The sequence below is a fragment of the Bos javanicus genome, chromosome 7, assembly GCF_032452875.1.
Source record: "Bos javanicus breed banteng chromosome 7, ARS-OSU_banteng_1.0, whole genome shotgun sequence".
NCBI classification, from domain to species: Eukaryota; Metazoa; Chordata; class Mammalia; order Artiodactyla; family Bovidae; genus Bos; species Bos javanicus.
In genome coordinates this window covers 48,584,084-48,601,404 of record NC_083874.1, presented here as the reverse complement: position 1 = coordinate 48,601,404, position 17,321 = coordinate 48,584,084, and the positions used below count along the sequence as shown (strand labels likewise).

Sequence of the window (17,321 nt, the reverse complement as noted above, 5' to 3'; positions counted from 1 at the left end):
AAAGAGCCAGGCTGCTATTGGACATTTAGGTCATTTCCATCTTTTCTGTAAGTAATGCTTTGGCTATTATAAATAGCCTTTATAGCTAATTAATGCACACATTTAAAATTATTTCTTAGAATAAAAGGTCAGAAGTGAAATCTTGGATTCAGAGGGAGTATGTGTGTTTTTGACATCACCTAGGAAAGTGGTGCCTTTTATGCTCACCAGTATTTGAGAGTATGTTCACCAATACTGGTTATAACTACTTTCTGAGTATCACTCACCCCTGAATTGGGCTTCCCTGGTAGATCAGGTGGTAAAGAATCCATCTACAATGCAGGAGACCCCAGTTCAATTCCTGGATCCGGAAGATCCCCTGTAGAAGGGATAGGCTACCCACCCCGGTATTCTTGAGCTTCCCTGGTGGCTCAGATGGTAAAGAATCCACCTGCAATGCAGGAAACCTGGGTTCAGTCCCTGGGTTGGGAGGATACCCTGGAGGAGCGCATGGTAACCCACTCCAGGATTCTTGCCTGGAGAATCCCCATGGTCAGAGGAGCCTTGTGGGCTATAGTCCATGGGATCGCAAAGAGTCAGACATGACTGAGCAACTAAGCACACAGCACAATCCCTGAATTAGGGCTTCCCGGGTGGCAAAAGTGGTCAAGAATCCAGCTGGCAGTGCAGGAGACATGGGTTCAATCCCTGGGTTGGGAAGATTCCCTGAAGGCGGTCATGGCAACCCACTCCAGTATTCTTGCCTGGAGAATCCCCATGGACAGAGGAGCCTGCTGGGCTAAAGCCCATGGGGTCGTAAAGAGTTGGACCCGATTGAGCATCTGAGCACATAATCCCTGAATCTTATTTTGAAAAAAAAACACAGAATATTTGACTGTGGCCTTTTAAAATCTTAATGAGCAGTACTTATATTTCCTATTCTTGAGTCCCTGTTACATGAGACCTTGCCCCCAAACCAGCTGCCTCTGAGATCAGGGTGGGTGGAAAGCCTTTTCCCTGAAAACTGTATGTGGATTTAGACACCAGTTGTATGAAGCAATTACAAGCACAACCGTTAGTGCCCCGCAGTGTTGATGAAACACGGCTTATCAGGGAACCAAGCAGAGTAGAAGTAGTGTGGGTGAGATCCCCTGAGATGTCTTCTTTCTTAGCTCAGACTGAGTGTGGGAGGCCTGTGTGCCTGTGCAGTAGAACGGGGCCTGTACCTATGGTGCTCTGTGCCAGAGCAAGGAACATCTGTGGGCCTGCATCATTGTGAAAGCTGCCTGGTCAGAGATATGACCTTGTTAGGAAGGGGGCTCCTCAGAGCCCAGTGACTGTTGGGTATTCATTCGTTGAGCAGAGTTAAACCTGAGGAGCCAAATATCTATTGTGCTACCACAAAGGGAAGGAAGAGCGCCCCCAGGGCAATCTAGACTTGTCTCTCGCCCATTCTCTGTGCTCCTGCTCTCATGCCTCCTCTGGCCTCTATTTGATTCCCAGGGGTCTGTGCAGTGAATGGGCTCCTGTATGTGGTTGGCGGGGATGATGGATCCTGTAACTTGGCTTCGGTGGAGTACTACAATCCTGTCACTGACAAGTGGACACTGCTGCCAACCAACATGAGCACAGGGCGGAGCTATGCAGGTCAGTGTGCTCCACCCTACCCGCACCCCCACACTAGGGCCTGGGATGGGGTGGGGCAGGTGGGGCCCAGGTCAGGTCAGTTTGCTTAACTTGGGACCAAGTGCCTCCTCCAGGGATGGCAGATGATTGTCACATGTCACCACTCCTTCATGCTGTGCCCACGGCAGATACCTGTAATTAACACTCATTTCCCCAGTGAAATTGAAGGTAGCCTCCGAACTCTTAACAGTGTTCCAGGGAATCCCTTCCAACTGATCTGAGTTGTCATAAGAGGTTTTAGAATTTCATTGCCCTTCCTGACCAGCCTCCAAAACCAGGAAATACAAGATAATGTACATGTAAGTGCTAAAAGAAATGTGCTACACAGGCTTTAGGACATGACATGCGAGAAGTGGCAGAGTTAGGGAATACTTCCTGGAGGAGACAAAGCCTACCTAAACTTAAAGGCTGGGTCACAGCTACACAGATAGCTGTTTTTTGCTGGGTACCCACTCCCTGCACCACAAAGCGGTGTGTTAGATATGGTAACTGTTTCACAGCTTAGCTACTTCCCCTCATGTCAGACATTAAGTAGTTCTCAGAGTCTTCTTTTGCTATGATAAGTAATGCTCTAGTAAATAACTTTGTTTATAAATCTTTACCTACAAGATATTCTTTTCAACAACCCTCTGGTTGAATGAGACTGTATCCTTCCATTTTATAGATGATGAAACTGAAGTTTGGAATGTTTAAATAATCTGTCCAGGATCAAGTGACTAAAAAAAGTGTCAGAGTCAGAATTCAAACCCAGTCCTAAGCCCATGCCTTTTGTGCTACCATAACTCAGGGTTGGGGGATGAAGCAAGAGGCTGGAGGGAGGGGGGAGGAAAGAAGCTGCTGTAGAAGCCTTTTTTTTTTTGGCGTGTGAAATCAGTTCCCTGACCAAGGATTGAACACATGCCCCTTGCACAGGAAGCACAGAGTCTTAACCACTGGGCTGCAAGAAAAATGCCTATGGTAGTGGGTGTGTGTGACAGTTTTGGTGAGGTGTAGGGCACAGGATCGGAGTTGGTGGGGCTGAGGTCAAGGGTCTCCAGGGAGACAAGCAAATATATCTATGTAGCTCAGCTCCTTGTATCTGGTTCTCCAGAAACTGGAAGAGTTAGAGCTAGCATTTATTTATTGAGCACATACAATATGCCAGTAATTGTCCTAAGTATTTTATGACCATTATCATTCACTATGACTCCAATGGTATTCTTATTCTATTTTACATTAGAAAGGTCATTATTTCATTTTGTTTGGCTCTTAGTGCAAAGGAAGACTATGCCATGCAGGCTCAAAGGGCTTTGTATTGCGTTCTGTCTGCCCACAGCTTCAATTAATGAATTTATTTTACCTTTTTTTTTTTTCCCTCATTGAGGATTTTTATCAACTAAATAGAAAAGATTTCAGGGCATTTTGGTCCTAGAGTGATTCTGTTCTCACTGTTACTTATTAAAACCAGCACTCTCATTTTCTCTCCAAAGCTGAAGTGAAAAGTGCAGGGCATTTTCCTATATGAGGCAGGGAGGCCAGTGAACGATGCCCCCTTGGCTCCATGTGAGTCTTAATGAGAGGGGAAAGTGCAGGTGTGAGTGGTTAGAGTTTTGGGTATCTGCTGAGTATTTCATGTCCATTTCTTTACTGTTTGCTTACTCCAGAAGTAGGTGGCAGGGAGACGAGCAGATGTGCAGTTTATGTTCAAACCCATTGACTGAGTGAATCTGTTATCTTAGAATCGACGGAAATGGCCTGACGTGCAAAGATTTATGGACAAAGTTATTTATTGGAGCATTATTTATCATAGCAAAAAGCTGAGAAATACTTATTGTCAGACGTGAGGGACATAGCTAAATAAGCTGTGGAATATTTATACAGCAGACGTGTTTTTAATATGAGAATATGTTTGTGACAGGCTATTAGGTTAAAAAAAAGGATGATGCAAAGTATATGTACCATGTGAGCTTGGTCGAGCAGTCCTGAGTCACGAGGCTTGGACTAGCTCCTGCTTACAGAAATGGATATTGGAGTCACATCTGAACTCAAGTCCCAGCTCTGCCACTAGCCCTGGGCCTCTGGGCAAGTCAGTCAGTCTGATTGAACCCCCGTTTTCTCATTTGTGAAATGAAAATAAAATCATATCAAGCCTCTTGGGGCTGTTGTGAGAATGAAATGTGAGAATATGTGGAAAGCGCCTAGCACAATGCCTGTCTAGCAGGTAGAAACCACTCAGTGGCTGATTATGACTATCATTAGAAGTCAGGATATATTCCAAAAAAGAGAATGGTGATTCTCTTTTTATGTAGGGATTAATTTTTTTTTTTTTCTTGGTGTTCTTATGTGTTATCTAAAATTTCCATAATGGGAATATTTTATTTTATAATCAGAAAGCTTATATAAAAAGCAGTACAGGACCGTGCTTTTTAAAGAAATGCTACCTTGAGAAGGAGGAGCCTCAGGTGCAGGCAGGATGTTCTGAAAGGCAGACAGCACATCTGGGTCTGAGGACGTGGATTCTGCCACCTCTGATCTTTTCTGTCTGAACCTTTATCCAGATATTGACATGAAATGCGTGTCTCAACAGAATCTCACCATTTGGGTGTCCTGGGCTTTCTTTTAGCGATGTTCTCTCAATCTTATTTTCAACCAGATTTGATAGTCTAGTCATGGGAATATGTTAAAGTAGGGCCCCTAGTTATACCTTATCTGTAAGTTAGAATTTGGTTCAGCTGCAGGTACCAGAAAACCTGTCAGGTACTTGCTTAAATAAGGAAATATCTTATTCGTATGTATGTATTTGTCCCAGGCAGAAAGGAGTCCCTGGCTAGCCTGGAGGTTCAGACTGTTATTGAAGAATCAGGTTCCTCCTGTCTTTTCTGTTCTGCCAGCTTTATGAATAGCTCCTGCTGCCCCTTGCACCTTACGTGAGCTTCTTCCGGCAGGTCAAGGGAGAAAGCCAAAGCTGCAGTACTGGCAGACTTGTATTTACAATTGCATAGGCCAGGATTGCAGCACCTCCAGCTGCAAGGAAGTCTGGGAACCTGAGCTCGAAACTTGCTACTCTCAGTAGCAGAGGACAGCAAGTAGAAGGGGTGTTGGGTGAGTCAGCCTGCAAATGTCTGCTGCACAGCTGCAGCCCATTACACGTAAGATTTTAGGCTCATAAGTTAGCTGTTGAGTGTGGTTCAACTTGGCTAAAACAGTAACACATACAGACATGTTTGGAATGTTTATCCACGTGTAGAATTTAGCATTGGAGGGATCTTTCAGTTAGATGGGCTTCTGTTGATAGCTCAGTTGGTAAAGAATCTGCCTGTAACGCAGGAGACCCCAGTTCAATTCCTGGGTTGGGAAGATCCACTGGAGAAGGATTAGGCTACCCACTCCAATATTCTTGGGCTTCCCTTGTGGCTCAGCTGGTAAAGAATCCGTCTGCAATGTGGGAGACCTGGGTTCGACCCCTGGCTTGGGAAAATCCCCTGGAGAAGGGAAAGGCTACCCACTCCAGTATTCTGGCCTGGAGAATTCCATGGGGTTGCAAAGAGTCAGACACAACTGAGCGACTTTCACATTCAGTTAGATGACCTTAAATATATGGGAACGGAGCCTAAAGAGGTACATGGACTTATCTGAAGCCACAATGCAGCTTGAGCGGTGGCAGAGCTAGGATGGGAATTTACTTGTTCTTGCTGCCATGAAGTCAGTCCATTGTTCTTTCCAGTTCATTTCCATGTCTGCTAAAAGGGGGCATGAATCACTCATCACTTCTCTTAAAGTGATACAAACTTAGAGCTGTGAGGTTTCCAGTGAGGGTGCTGAGTGCTGGAAAGAGGAGTCATTACAGTATGAGATGAGTTGGTGTGATGATGCGAGGTGAGACCTCTCATCTGTGGTGTTGAGGGACTGTGCTTTATGTTTAAGCATCTTGTGGGGACTTAGCTGTTACAGCAGGAAGCAGCAGCTGCTGACAACCTGAGTCCACAGGCCCTTCAGTGTTTGGTCATGCCCATTTCCCTTGACTGTGGCTTGGGATGTTGTTCATGAACTCCTTGAGACTCTGAATAAGTTTGCAGAAACTATTAATAATATGGTAACTTTCTCCCCCTTTCATCTTAGGTGTTGCTGTGATTCACAAGCCCTTGTGACCCCAACTCCCACTGCCAGGAGGTGGAGGAAGGGAGGGGTGCTGCCTGTGACTCAGCACAGCAGGACCACGCTGGTTGGATGCCACTCGCTGCCGGAGTCTGCAGTGGGGTGGGAACTGCCCTCCTCCAACTTGGCAGTATTGTCTGGGTGGGAAGACAGTGGTTGACCCCTGGCTTCCATGAGGTGTTTTGTCTCCTGCCTTGAGCAGTGGGTTCCTGATAGTTCTGGCTGCACCTTTGAGCATTGTGTGTGTGTGTGTGTGTGTTTCTATAGGGGTATTAGAGAAGCTGGAACTTGTGTGTGTGTGTGTGTGTGTGTGTGTGTAGGGGTGTGTGTGTGTATGTGCGTGTGCAGAACGTTTTGCTTCACTAAGTTGGGGGATGATGACGGTCTACTCCATTTCTGTACTACTGATCCTTCTGCTATGCTAAAAAACAAGTCACAGAAGCCTCTCTTCTGGATTGGCCCATGGGGACCTTGGGACTACGAAAGCTGCTGTCTACTGGAAGTGCAGTTGGACACACCAGGAATGTCCAGAAATGACCAGGCCCATGTGCTGGCCTAGACCACTGGCACTGTCTGCAGAAGAGTGGGGCTGTCCTGAAGCTGCCCCGTGTCCTCTGTGCACTAGAACTAGGACCGTGGGTTCTCCAGCCCCTTGGCTGGGTGCTCTTCCTTCACCTCTTCTCCCAGAAGTTCTCATCAGAACTGCCTGGTCTCCGGGCCCCTGGTCTTTGATGTAATGGATTCCAAGTTTGGGAGATTTTGTGTCTCTTCAGCTGAGAAAACTAGCTCTTCAGTGAAGCACTGAAAAACACACTGGAGAAAAAAATACATGGGAAATAAAAGCAACAAAACCAAGTGGGAGGGCTTTGGTCCTTGCCCATAGCAGTCTCAGAGAAGACCCTGCTTCTGGGTTTTCCTGGGATAGGACGCCTCTGTTTATACTTATTATCCAGGTTTAATTATTCAGAGCATCCCATTTTACTCTCATAAGTGTTCTGGTTTGGTGGTGAAGTAAAAGGTCACCCTACCTCCAAACCTAAAGATAGGTTTTTCCTTGCACTGGATGGACTCGTGTGATTCAAATGGACACGGATGACTTTAAAGGGGTGTACCGGCTGGCCCTGGCCATCAGCAGTCTGTGATGAAGGTCCTAGTCTGTCTGACACCCTTGTCCTCTCCCCCATTCCAGGCCTATACCGTCTCTCCAGCCCTCAGAAATCCCACTCCTTGCTTCCGTGAGGGGAGACATGGTGCTAGGCCCTGGATGTGTGATGTCTCTCAGGAATACTTGCATTTTGAGAGAGGAGCTTGATGAAAGGTTTGCTAATTCACAGGTAAAATGATTAATGACAGAACTTCAGGCATCTGGAGAGGGGTATTTGAGGGTGCACAGACTCACTTGCATTTAAAAAAAAAGAAGAAGAAAATTAAAGCTGTACTGTTCCTGAACTAGCAAGTTGCTTATATTCGAATTTCCAGCATAAGGAGGGGAGATCTTATGTCTGGAGCAGCCTCACAACTTGGGGACTGGGATTTACCCTCCCTGTTGTCAGGGTCCACCCTTAGGGAGCCAAGGAGCTTTATGAACCCTGACATTGGACTTCTGATACAACTAGACCCCTTCCAAGCAGATTTTGCAGGAGGCTGGCATTCTTCCCACTTCACCCCAAGTTAGAAACCCAGGACTCTCCCCAGCGAGTTGGCCACTCTGTGTATTTACTGTATATTTATTGTGCACGAACCACTCAACTCTCTTGAGGGGGAAACATCTTCCGATGTTGAGCAGATATTATATCAGTGAGATGTTTGGAGAACACCAAGGCACCCAGGGTCTTTAGCAGCCTTGGGAAGGGGCTGAAATATCCAGCTTTGATGGACCTGGAAGAACAGTTCCGAAGATCCAAAGAGATCAAGACATGCTGTTAGCTGGGCTTTCCGCCCTTAACTGGCATGGAGGTGGCTGTGGTTTCAGAGCCCTGCCTGACTCTGGATCAGAAGCTGAAGGAATGTGCTTTCTGTTCCAAATGTTGTTCTCCTCCCTCTCTGAGGAAGGTTTGGGACTTTGTTTCAGGGTGCGTGTGTGAGTGTGTGTGTGTGTGCATGTGTATTGGTGATAAGGTTGGGGGTTGGGGTCTGATGCGTGCCGTCACACAGCTCCTGATTTCAAATGAAACGTGAAGTACCCCCCAACACTTAGAAGCTGAACTTCCATGCTTATCATGCTTGTGTAGGGGAGGCTCCTGTTCATGGTCATCTTCCCAGAGAGGGTCCCCTTCATGAGAGCTAGCCAGCGTGTTTTCTGCTTTTGGATTTTTGCTGTTGGCCCCTTCTTACGTCTCCCTGCCCAGGAAGTGCTGCCCCTGTTGGCAGTGTTCTGAGGCTGTGTTCATCTCACCTCCATGCGTCCTTTCTCATGGGGACTAGAACACTGGTACGTCATCACCAAAAAGCCAATGTGCTGTATCTGCCCGCAGATGCCATCCAAAACTAGCTCTCCCTTTACCACCATATGATTTTCTCCCTACAGTGGGCACAACGGACTTATTTTCAAGTCTGTGCTGGTCATGTGGTAGGTGAGCCCCCCATACCCCTATTCTGACAGCCACAACTGCTTGTGAATGCAGCTTTGCCAGTGGTGTATCTGAAGTCTGATCACAGTGATGAAATGGAATTGCAGCCCAAGGTTAGAAGCAGCCTAGACTCTACTTGGATACTGATTTGGACAACAGAGAAGTCAGACTGAATTCCAAAGTTATTTCTCTTAAGTACCCAATGGCATCTCTCCATCTAAAAAGTTGCAGTATTATGCAAATGAAAGTGACCTCATTTTCTGCTATGCAATAAGAATACTTAATTCTTTTTGTGACAAACCAGTTGCAATATCCCCTAAGATGCTTTCTGAGCTGTCTTACTTTGATATCTGTTGTGTAATGTTTGTATCTTCCTGAGCCAGATGCTTTCAAAGATTGCCTTTTTATAAAACTGAAGCTATAGCTTTCAGGCTAAAATTTTAATGTAGATATTTTTATAAAATAATTTTTCACAATATTTGAATTGCTTCTTATTGTCCATGATAATGAAATGTTATGTTCTATTGTGCCATTCACTCGAACATCATCCATGCCTGTAGGTATCTTCCCTTTGTTTCTCACCTTACCCAAACTGATTTTTCAGTAGCTTCAGGCTGACTTGGAGGCTTCTTTCTTACAACACATGCAAGGGAGATTGCTAAAAAACACATAAATCACTGGTGTTTTTTTAGTTGTTCAGGGTTTAACAGTAAGCCTAATGCAGCACTTACCCATCTATGATGCCTGTCTGCTTTTTCTGGAGACAGGCTTTCGGCAGGAGTGAGGCAGGGTGAGTCTGGTTGGCCCATCTCCTGGCATCTCTCACAGTCTGGCCTGGAGTCTGGCATGGAGAAGCCCAGGGAAAGGCCTGCCCTTCAGCATATACTCCAAGGAGGTTCTAGGTCCAGCTGACTAGTCTTCATTCTTTCCTATATCCTTGTTCTTCAGAGCTTCAGGCCAAAGCCCTTTGCTGCTGGATGATGTATGTCTCTTGAGAAAGCATCTTGTCAAGGAACTTGAAAAGAGTGGTCATGGACCCTGCTAAGAATGTGATCAGCGTGTGCTTTGCAGATGTTCATACTATACTTACAACTTACTCGTCTCTTGAGCTATGTCTACACTCCAGGCTCTATTTTGTGTATTTATCTGGCAATTAGTCTCATGTAAAGAATCTTTATTATTTTGGGGACAGGTGCCATTTGACTTGCCTCTGTGCTCCCCATTCGTACCTTGGTGGATCAAGTTGGGAAGCTGAGCAAACTCATAATCCAATTAGCTGGAGTTTTTCTGTTTGCCGAGAGAGGCGAGGAGGTTAGAATGTATTTTTTTTTGTTTTAAGTTTTTGCACTATTTAGAGTCCTAAGCCCCTCATATTCAGCCATGCTGTGTATCTATTGCCCAAGCAGGAGAGCTCGCGGCACCTCTGACATTTGGGAGTGTCAGAGGTCTCTTCCATAGTGGATAATCACAACCTCAGAGCCCCTGCGCACCCCTTGTCATGGGGCTCATGACTTACAGATTCAGCATTGGCCAAGCAGTAATTCATGGGACTGGAGCATTTGGAGCAACAAAGTGCCCCGGTGCTACGTTCTCACCTTTGGTTATGAGATTTCAAGTTATTTTATCCCCTTTTCAGTGGCAATAAGAACCTTTGTTGGACTTCTTGTTTAATTCGTACATAATGTGTAAAATACTTTCTTTGAAAGCAAATTCAAGGCACTGAATCTGTATGTCTGTGTGGGTGCTGTGTCCATGTGGCTGTCCATTGGCAGGCAGACTTGATCCCTGACGCCCTGTACACCACACTGCATGAGTCAGGTCCTTGATCGGGTGTTCTCTGCTTGGATGGTAGGAACCACAGAGCTTATGAAAGAACACTTGTCACCTGCTCCATCGGTTACAGTGCTAGCTGAGGAAAACAGTTCCTCACATGTATTCTTTTAACAGGACTCGTGTTCTAGTTTCCTGTAATTTATGTTCCTTTAATTTTAATAAAAGCTGAACTGTGAGAACCTTTCTCAGTATTTTATTTCTGTCACCCAGGCTGTCTATCCTGTCTCAGACATGAAAAGGACAGACCCACTCCTGCGTGCTTTTAGTTAAAAAATATTTTTTCTTCAAGATGTACTGGACAGAGTCTGGGTTCCTTTGGTGTCTATTGTCTGGCACAGTGCCAGATCCATGAAGCTCTTCAGTGAGGCCCAGAGAGGCCAGTCCCCTCAGTGGGTATGTGGACAACTGCCGGGTAATCACTGAGAGGTGAGTGAAATGGTGTCAGGCACCAGAGGAGGAAGCAGAGATTTGGCTATAAATAAACTGATTTTTTTTTTAAAGTTTATTATAAGAACTAGAGATTGTATAGATATTTTGTTATGTTTAAATCATTAAAAATGCAAATATATTTTATCAGAGATACACAGCTGTTTATTAAATATGTTGACTTATAAAATATCAAAACCCATGAAATAATAGTCATAGCTAACATTTACTGAGTATTTGCTATGTGCCAGCACTTTTCTAAGTACTTTGCTTTTATCCACACATTTAATCCTTATCATGGTCTTCTGAGTTACTACTATTATCTTCATTTTACAGATAAAGATGTGAGATGCAGAGGGGCTAGACCACCGCCTGAGGTAGCAGTGCTGCAGGATACTGGTCACTCTCCCGAGCCTGGGTCCTTAGTCTTCTCGTTCCAGCTGTGAGGAGGGGAGGAGGGTGAGCTGAGAAGCACCAAGGAGAGGGAGGCCCCAGGGGTCCCTGGGGAAGTACAAACCTGGCTCAAGAAAAATACTGCAGCCCAAGTTTTCAGTCATTTGGACCAACAATGTCCCAGTGTTACATTAATGGCGAATAATCACATTTGTTACTGTAGTGCCAATGGCACTAACCGCTATTGATTATATCTCTCCTTGGACAGAAGCCTAGAGAGGTGAATCTAGTTGTCTGAGGGTGTGTTATAAGTGAGCCGGGGCTCAGACCCAGATAGAAGCTATTTTGGTCCACAACTGAGTTTGAGAATCAGGCTGAGAAGAGGGCTTAGGATGTGCTTGTTTCCATCATCATAGTGGCAAGCGTTTATTGTACATTTGCTTAGCAGCAGGTCCTGGGCTTTAATGCCCACAGCACCTCATAGAGAGGAGTGATGCTCAAGTCACAGGATCGCAGGGGCTAGTTAAGTGGCCTGCAGTCACACAGAACCTTGAGAAGTGATGCAGACCCTGTCCTCCTGCTAGGCTGCTTGTGGAGCTGTGGCACCCTTGATCCCAGTGGGCTGGACCTTATGTGAGCCTCCTAGAGTGAGGAAGTTGCCAACATCCGGTCCTCCAGGGCCATCAGAGAGGCAGAGCCGTGTGCCAGCCTGCCGTGGAACCACTCCTCGGCCTTGTCACCCCCGCTGAGAGGATCCTGGGGAGGGACGGATGAGCAAATGGCTGCTAGTTGGAGCACACACACCTTTCCCTCCCGTTGACCCTTTGACCTGGTTTCTTCTTACCCAGAAGTTCCAGAGTGAAATCATATTTGGTAGCTTTTCTACCAACTTATTCTTTTACAATTTACAAATAGGGTCTTTTGACCCTACCTAGTTAGTTTATTTTAATACAAAATCTGTTGTTTCTGTCTGCCTCCTGAGATTTTCACGGAGTGGCCTGCGTCTCCTACTGACCACTCCTTTCTGCCCAGGCAACTTCCCTATAAAGTTCTATATCAAGGCCTATGGAGGGGGGACATCTGGCTGGGACTCTGGACATCTTCTAATCCAGCCTCTGTGTTTGCAGAAGAGGAGCCTGGGGCTTGGAGCTGTAGAGTGGCCTGAGCTCCTGTGGCAGAGCCAGGTACCCGTGGGGTCCAGAGAGGCTACAGGGCCGTGCCTTCCCACCTGTACCTGAGGAGGCTCTGGGGCTGAGAAAAGACAGTGACTGCAGGCTTGAGGGCCACCACCCTCTCTGGGTTAGGAGAGAGGAGAGGTAGGTGGTCCTGTCATGGCAGGCCTGGTCTTTCTGAGATTCCTGCCCTGTGGTCACTCCAGCTTCAAGGCTTGTTCCAGATGCTCCCTCAGCTGTCTTTGTCCTTCACTAGCTGCAGATGGGAGGAACCCCTGCAAGGGGGGGGGGGTAGTCCCTGCAGGTGGCTGTGTGGCCTGCATGGAACCCCTTCCCCCTCTCTGGGACTCAGTTCCTTATCTGTAAACAGAGGGCTCTTGTGTCCTTAGGAGCATTTACTCTACTTGCAGGGTCTTGTTCTTGCTCCCACCTGATTGGGGAGGAGATGAAACTCGGAGAGGCCAAGCTACAGTGGGGAGCTAGGATCTGAACCCATATCTTCCATGGAAGTAGTTTTGGATGACCCTGCTGCATTTAAGATGACCCTGTATTTGGATGACCCTGTATTTAAGCTCTTAGGCCACTGGGCCCTGCCAAACACATGCATGATCAGGACTGTTTGGTGAGTCTTCTAACTGTGAGTTTTTATAAGGACTGGAAAGTTGGCTTTAGATCTCTTTCCTTCTCTGTTTTCCTTCCCTTCCCCTTCTCAGTTCCCAGCTGCCTCTGAGAGAGACCACCCCTACCCCATCTTTCCCAGTATGGGGGATCTTTCATCCTCCTTTCACAATATGTTCTGCAAACATTTATTCATTCAACAGAAATGCATTCAGCACATTGTGTTGGCTACTTGAGATACAACTGCCAGCAAAGCAGGAGGTCCCTGAGGACTGGAGGCTGGAGTTGTGTAAGGGACACAGTTGGTAAACCGGTACAATATAGTGTGCTAGTTGGGGGTGGGCAGAGAAACATGCTCACCCAGAGAAAGACAAGCTCATAGAGACCTAGGGAAAGGGTGTGAGATTCACACAAAGGAAGAGAGATATAGACCAAGAGAGACACTGTGACACACAGAGATAGAAACAGAGGGAAACAGAAACACAATGAATGAGATGCATGCACATTGCCGGAGGAGATGCCATTTTTATAGAAATACATAGGCAAGCCAGACAGAGCCAACATCATTTCTTAAAGTGACAGGAGACACGTCAGTTTAGAGCTTCATATCAGAAGCTTCTGAGTCTGGAGACATGAGTTCAAATGTGATCTTGGTCAGGTGGTCTTGTGGTTTAGAGCCAGTCTCTTTGCCTCTTAGCTGCAGTGCCCTCAACTGTAAGATACAGATGGTAGTACCAGTTTTGTGAGCTTTTGCAGAAGGTTACATGAAAAGGCCCTGAAACAGAAGGCAGTCACTCAAGGTTCCAGGGAGACTGGGCCTGGCAGAGCAGCCTCTGGAATGAGAAACCCAATTTCTGCAGTGACAGCACAGAGAGCATCCTGACTGCATGTGGTCACCGGACCAGGTACGATGGAGGGGAGATAGACAGAAGAGAGGATGAAGCTCTCTACCCTGAGTCTTGTCTGGGCTGGGGATGCACCCAGGGCTTAGCTTCTGAAGGAGGCCCCCAAGGGAAACAATGCAGACGGGGCCTGCTTTCACCCGGCAGTCACATGGCTTCTGTTTGGCGCAACTGTTGTTTCAACTCCTTTTGTTTTCTCCTTTCCTCTGGGTGGTGATGGGGGCTTGTCTCATGAGTTTACTTCCTGCTCCAGGAGCAGAGCATCTCCCTTGATTTGATCCCACTGACTGCACAGAACATGGGATTTAGTAGGAACCTGTGTAACCCTTTATTCCCAAGGAATTTCAAATGTGGTCTCATTTGATTCTCAAAAAAGGTCCAATGAAGTGGCCACAGCAGGTATTATTTTGGGCAATGTGTCTCTGCCCATTATATACAGTGGTCACTTTCTCAGTGCAGTGGGTGGGGAATTTGAAACACTGCTTGGTGCCTGCACATAGTGGGTGATTTAACCCACTCCAGTGTTCTTGCCTGAAGAATCCCAGGGATGGCAGAGCCTGGTGGGCTGCCATCTATGGGGTCGCACAGAGTCAGACACAACTGAAGTGACTTAGCAGCAGCAGCAATTATTACTGTCATTGTTCTCTTTATACAGATAGGGGAAATGAGGCTAGAAACAGGTGAAGCAACTCTTTCAAATTCTGAATCAGTTAAAGCTTGGACTTTATCATCCAAGACTGTGTTTGGCTCACTGTAACAACAAAATTACAATAGTGGCTTTAACCAGAGAGTGGGTTCCCCCTCCCCGTGCCCTGATAACCACAAGTCCAGAGATAGGAGTTCCAGGGCTGGCATAAGCAGTTCCATGGTGTCATTGGGATCCCAGGTCCTTCTTCCTTTCTGCTCTTCCATCCTTAGCGTGTTGTAAGATAGGGGCTCCACAGTTCTTTTCATATCTGCAAAAGGCATGGAAAAAAATGAAGGGGAGGTAGAAGGTACAGTACTCATAAAAGGAAAGGAAAGTCTTTCCAGAAACTCCTGATAGTGTTCTTCATAGCGCCCGCAGCTGCAGGAGAGTCAGGGGAGGTGAATACTTTTAACTGGGCACATTGCCATTCCAATCAAACTCAGAGTTCTGCCTGGGAGAAAGAAGGGTAGAATGGACATTGGGTAGATAATTGGCAGTGTTGGCCACAGTGAAAGCTCCTATTAACCAAGTGCCATATGGCTCCTGCTCCAATGGTCAGTCTCCTTGGATCCAAAACCTATGTCCTTTAGGTCCATTGTCCTGCAATTATCTTGGCTGGACACTCAGCATGTGCGGGACCCTTGTCAGTGAAGCACAGTGATGCTCCATGTGTGTTCAGCATCCGCTGAGGGGGTGCAGAGCAGGGGCTCTGGGGCAGGGCTGAGTGGGGAAGACCCCCTCTCCCACTTCACTCAGCTGTCTGCCTTGCTGTGTTGGCATCGAGGGTGAATATGCCTCTTGCAGGATGAAGGAGACATTCTGAACAATGGAGACCTTTAAGAGCCTGTCACCGAGGCTTTAGGGACAGCTCATTTATCAGTCAAGGATGCTTTCCTGAAGCTCTGATTGAGGAGGCCTGTCAGCTGCAAGATCTAAGACCTTTATCTCAAGAATGACCCCTGTATGCAGGGTCATAAATCTTGCTGGGCCACAAACTGGGAGGTGGAGATGGGTGAGATTTGGTGTTGGCTTTTTGGAGGCACTTACACAACTCCCTTGTCATCCTGCCCACACCCCACCCACCGCAAGCTATCTTCACATTTAATCGTAGCCCAGCAAGTGGCGTCTGAGCCATGCTAAACTGAAGGAGGTCAAGGAAATGATGTGCCAAGGGGCTGTCCTACGTCTGTTCTTGCCAAGTGAGGCTCCTGCTCCACCCTGGCAGTAGCGTGGGAGGGGATTCTATCTGAGCTTGAGAGGGGCTTGGCCTCTCCCTGAACCTAGTGAGGGGGTTGTATGGCAGCGTGGAGAGGGCCATAGAAAAACTGGATGATCTAGTTGCAAAGTAGAGCTTGACAGGGTGGTACAGTGTGTAAGAGCTAAGGCTCTAAGTTGGAGAGTGTGGGTTTAAACCCATGCCCACCAAACACTAGCAGGGGGACCCTGGTAATAAAACCAGGCTCAGGCCCAGTCCTTCTGAGGATGAGGACATGGACAGACAGGTTGGCACAGGCATTGCCCCCCAGTCCTGAGGGAGCCTATACTCTTGGGAGCTAATAGTCCCCTTGAGGGCCTTCCTTTGGTCCTGGGCTTTATCTCTCCTTCAAGCTGCACCCTGGATCTGGGAGGATGGTATCCGGGTGGGGGGAACGGCTGAGCCTACAGAGGGCATTCCAAATTATTTTTCAGGCATAGATCCATCATTTTAATGTACCCCAGCCTCGTATTTGAATGATTAACTAAGGAATGGTCTGTCCTATTGCCTATGACTTCTGCAGTGCCCTGATAAGGCAACCCATAAAACCCTCTCCAGGCGGCTAGACGAGGTTTTATACATGTCTCGGAGTGGTTTGATTTCTAGCAGCTTCTAGCAGAATTTTTTTTTGCGTGGACCTGGGAAAATGTTAGGCACCAGGATCCTGTGAATGCAGACTGGGCGGGGACTGGAGGGGGCACTGGGGGGACTCAGGAGGCCTAGGTAGAGACAGTAGGGTGAGCAAGGGAACTGGGCTCTGCTGTGGTCTGAGTGCATAGTACAGGGATGCCCAGGGGCACTGCTGGCTGTGGAGGGGCTTCAGTGGAGCCCTCCCCCTGCTGGCCTGGGTGGAGGGGCATGGGGCGCCTGTGCACTCTGTACCCTGTACAGGAGCTTCCCTTCCTGAGACTGTCCCTAGTCAGTCACTGCATCTTCTGGGCTGCTTTTGCACGTTGTATGTATTCAATATGTGTTTATTTATTCAGTGCACATTAATCGAGCTCTTCTTGGATGTCAGGATTTACACCAGCTCTACAGACATGGAGGTAAATAAGAGGGTCTCTGCCCAAGGGGGGTTCATGTCTGGTCATGCAGACAAAGCAATAAAGAAGGGATTAGAATCTGTGTGGTGCACATAAGGATGGGGTGAATAAAGGGGCCTATGGATGCACACAGAAGGGTCAGGGGCAGTGTCCTGGAGGAAGTGGTGGCCAGCTAAAGTTCTGCTTTGAATGGATGATAGATGATAGCAAGGTTAGTGTGGGGGAGAGAGGAAGAAGTTATAGCAAGTATAAGGGCGCAGAGGCTACAGAGATGGCCTTTTTGAGAAAACATAAGTTTTCAATATGTGTTTCAATATTTCACAACTTCAACACAAGTAGTTCAATATGGCTGGATCATAGCATGTGAGGAGAATGTACGGGCAGGGTGAGTCTGGAGAGGTGGGTAGGAGCCGTGTCACAGGAGGACTTGAAACCATGGGGAGGAGGTAATTCTCTTTCTTGAGGTCAGTGGGAAAACAGTGGAAGTTCCTAAACTTGGGTTCTCCCCAAAATATACTCCTGTGTGCTGAGATATTCATTTAGAGTGTCGCTAGTCCTATTAGCTGAAACCCCTTTGAAGGAGAGAGGGAAGCAGGAGGAGGAGAGGGAGAAGTTGAACCAT

The 17,321-nt window shown here is 47.1% G+C and overlaps 1 protein-coding gene across 3 annotated transcripts in view; it reads left to right on the top strand.

Moving 5' to 3' along the window:
- Window positions 1–10,381, top strand: part of KLHL3 (kelch like family member 3) — a 280,088-nt gene extending 269,707 nt beyond the window's left edge. For all 3 annotated transcript variants that reach the window (XM_061423600.1, XM_061423601.1, XM_061423603.1), the window contains 2 exons: window positions 1,483–1,626; window positions 5,764–10,381. In XM_061423600.1, the coding sequence (XP_061279584.1) occupies window positions 1,483–1,626; window positions 5,764–5,792 (173 nt within the window). In that variant the 3' untranslated portion in view covers window positions 5,793–10,381. The remainder of the gene's footprint in view (window positions 1–1,482; window positions 1,627–5,763) is intronic.
- The last annotated feature ends 6,940 nt before the right edge of the window (window positions 10,382–17,321 follow it).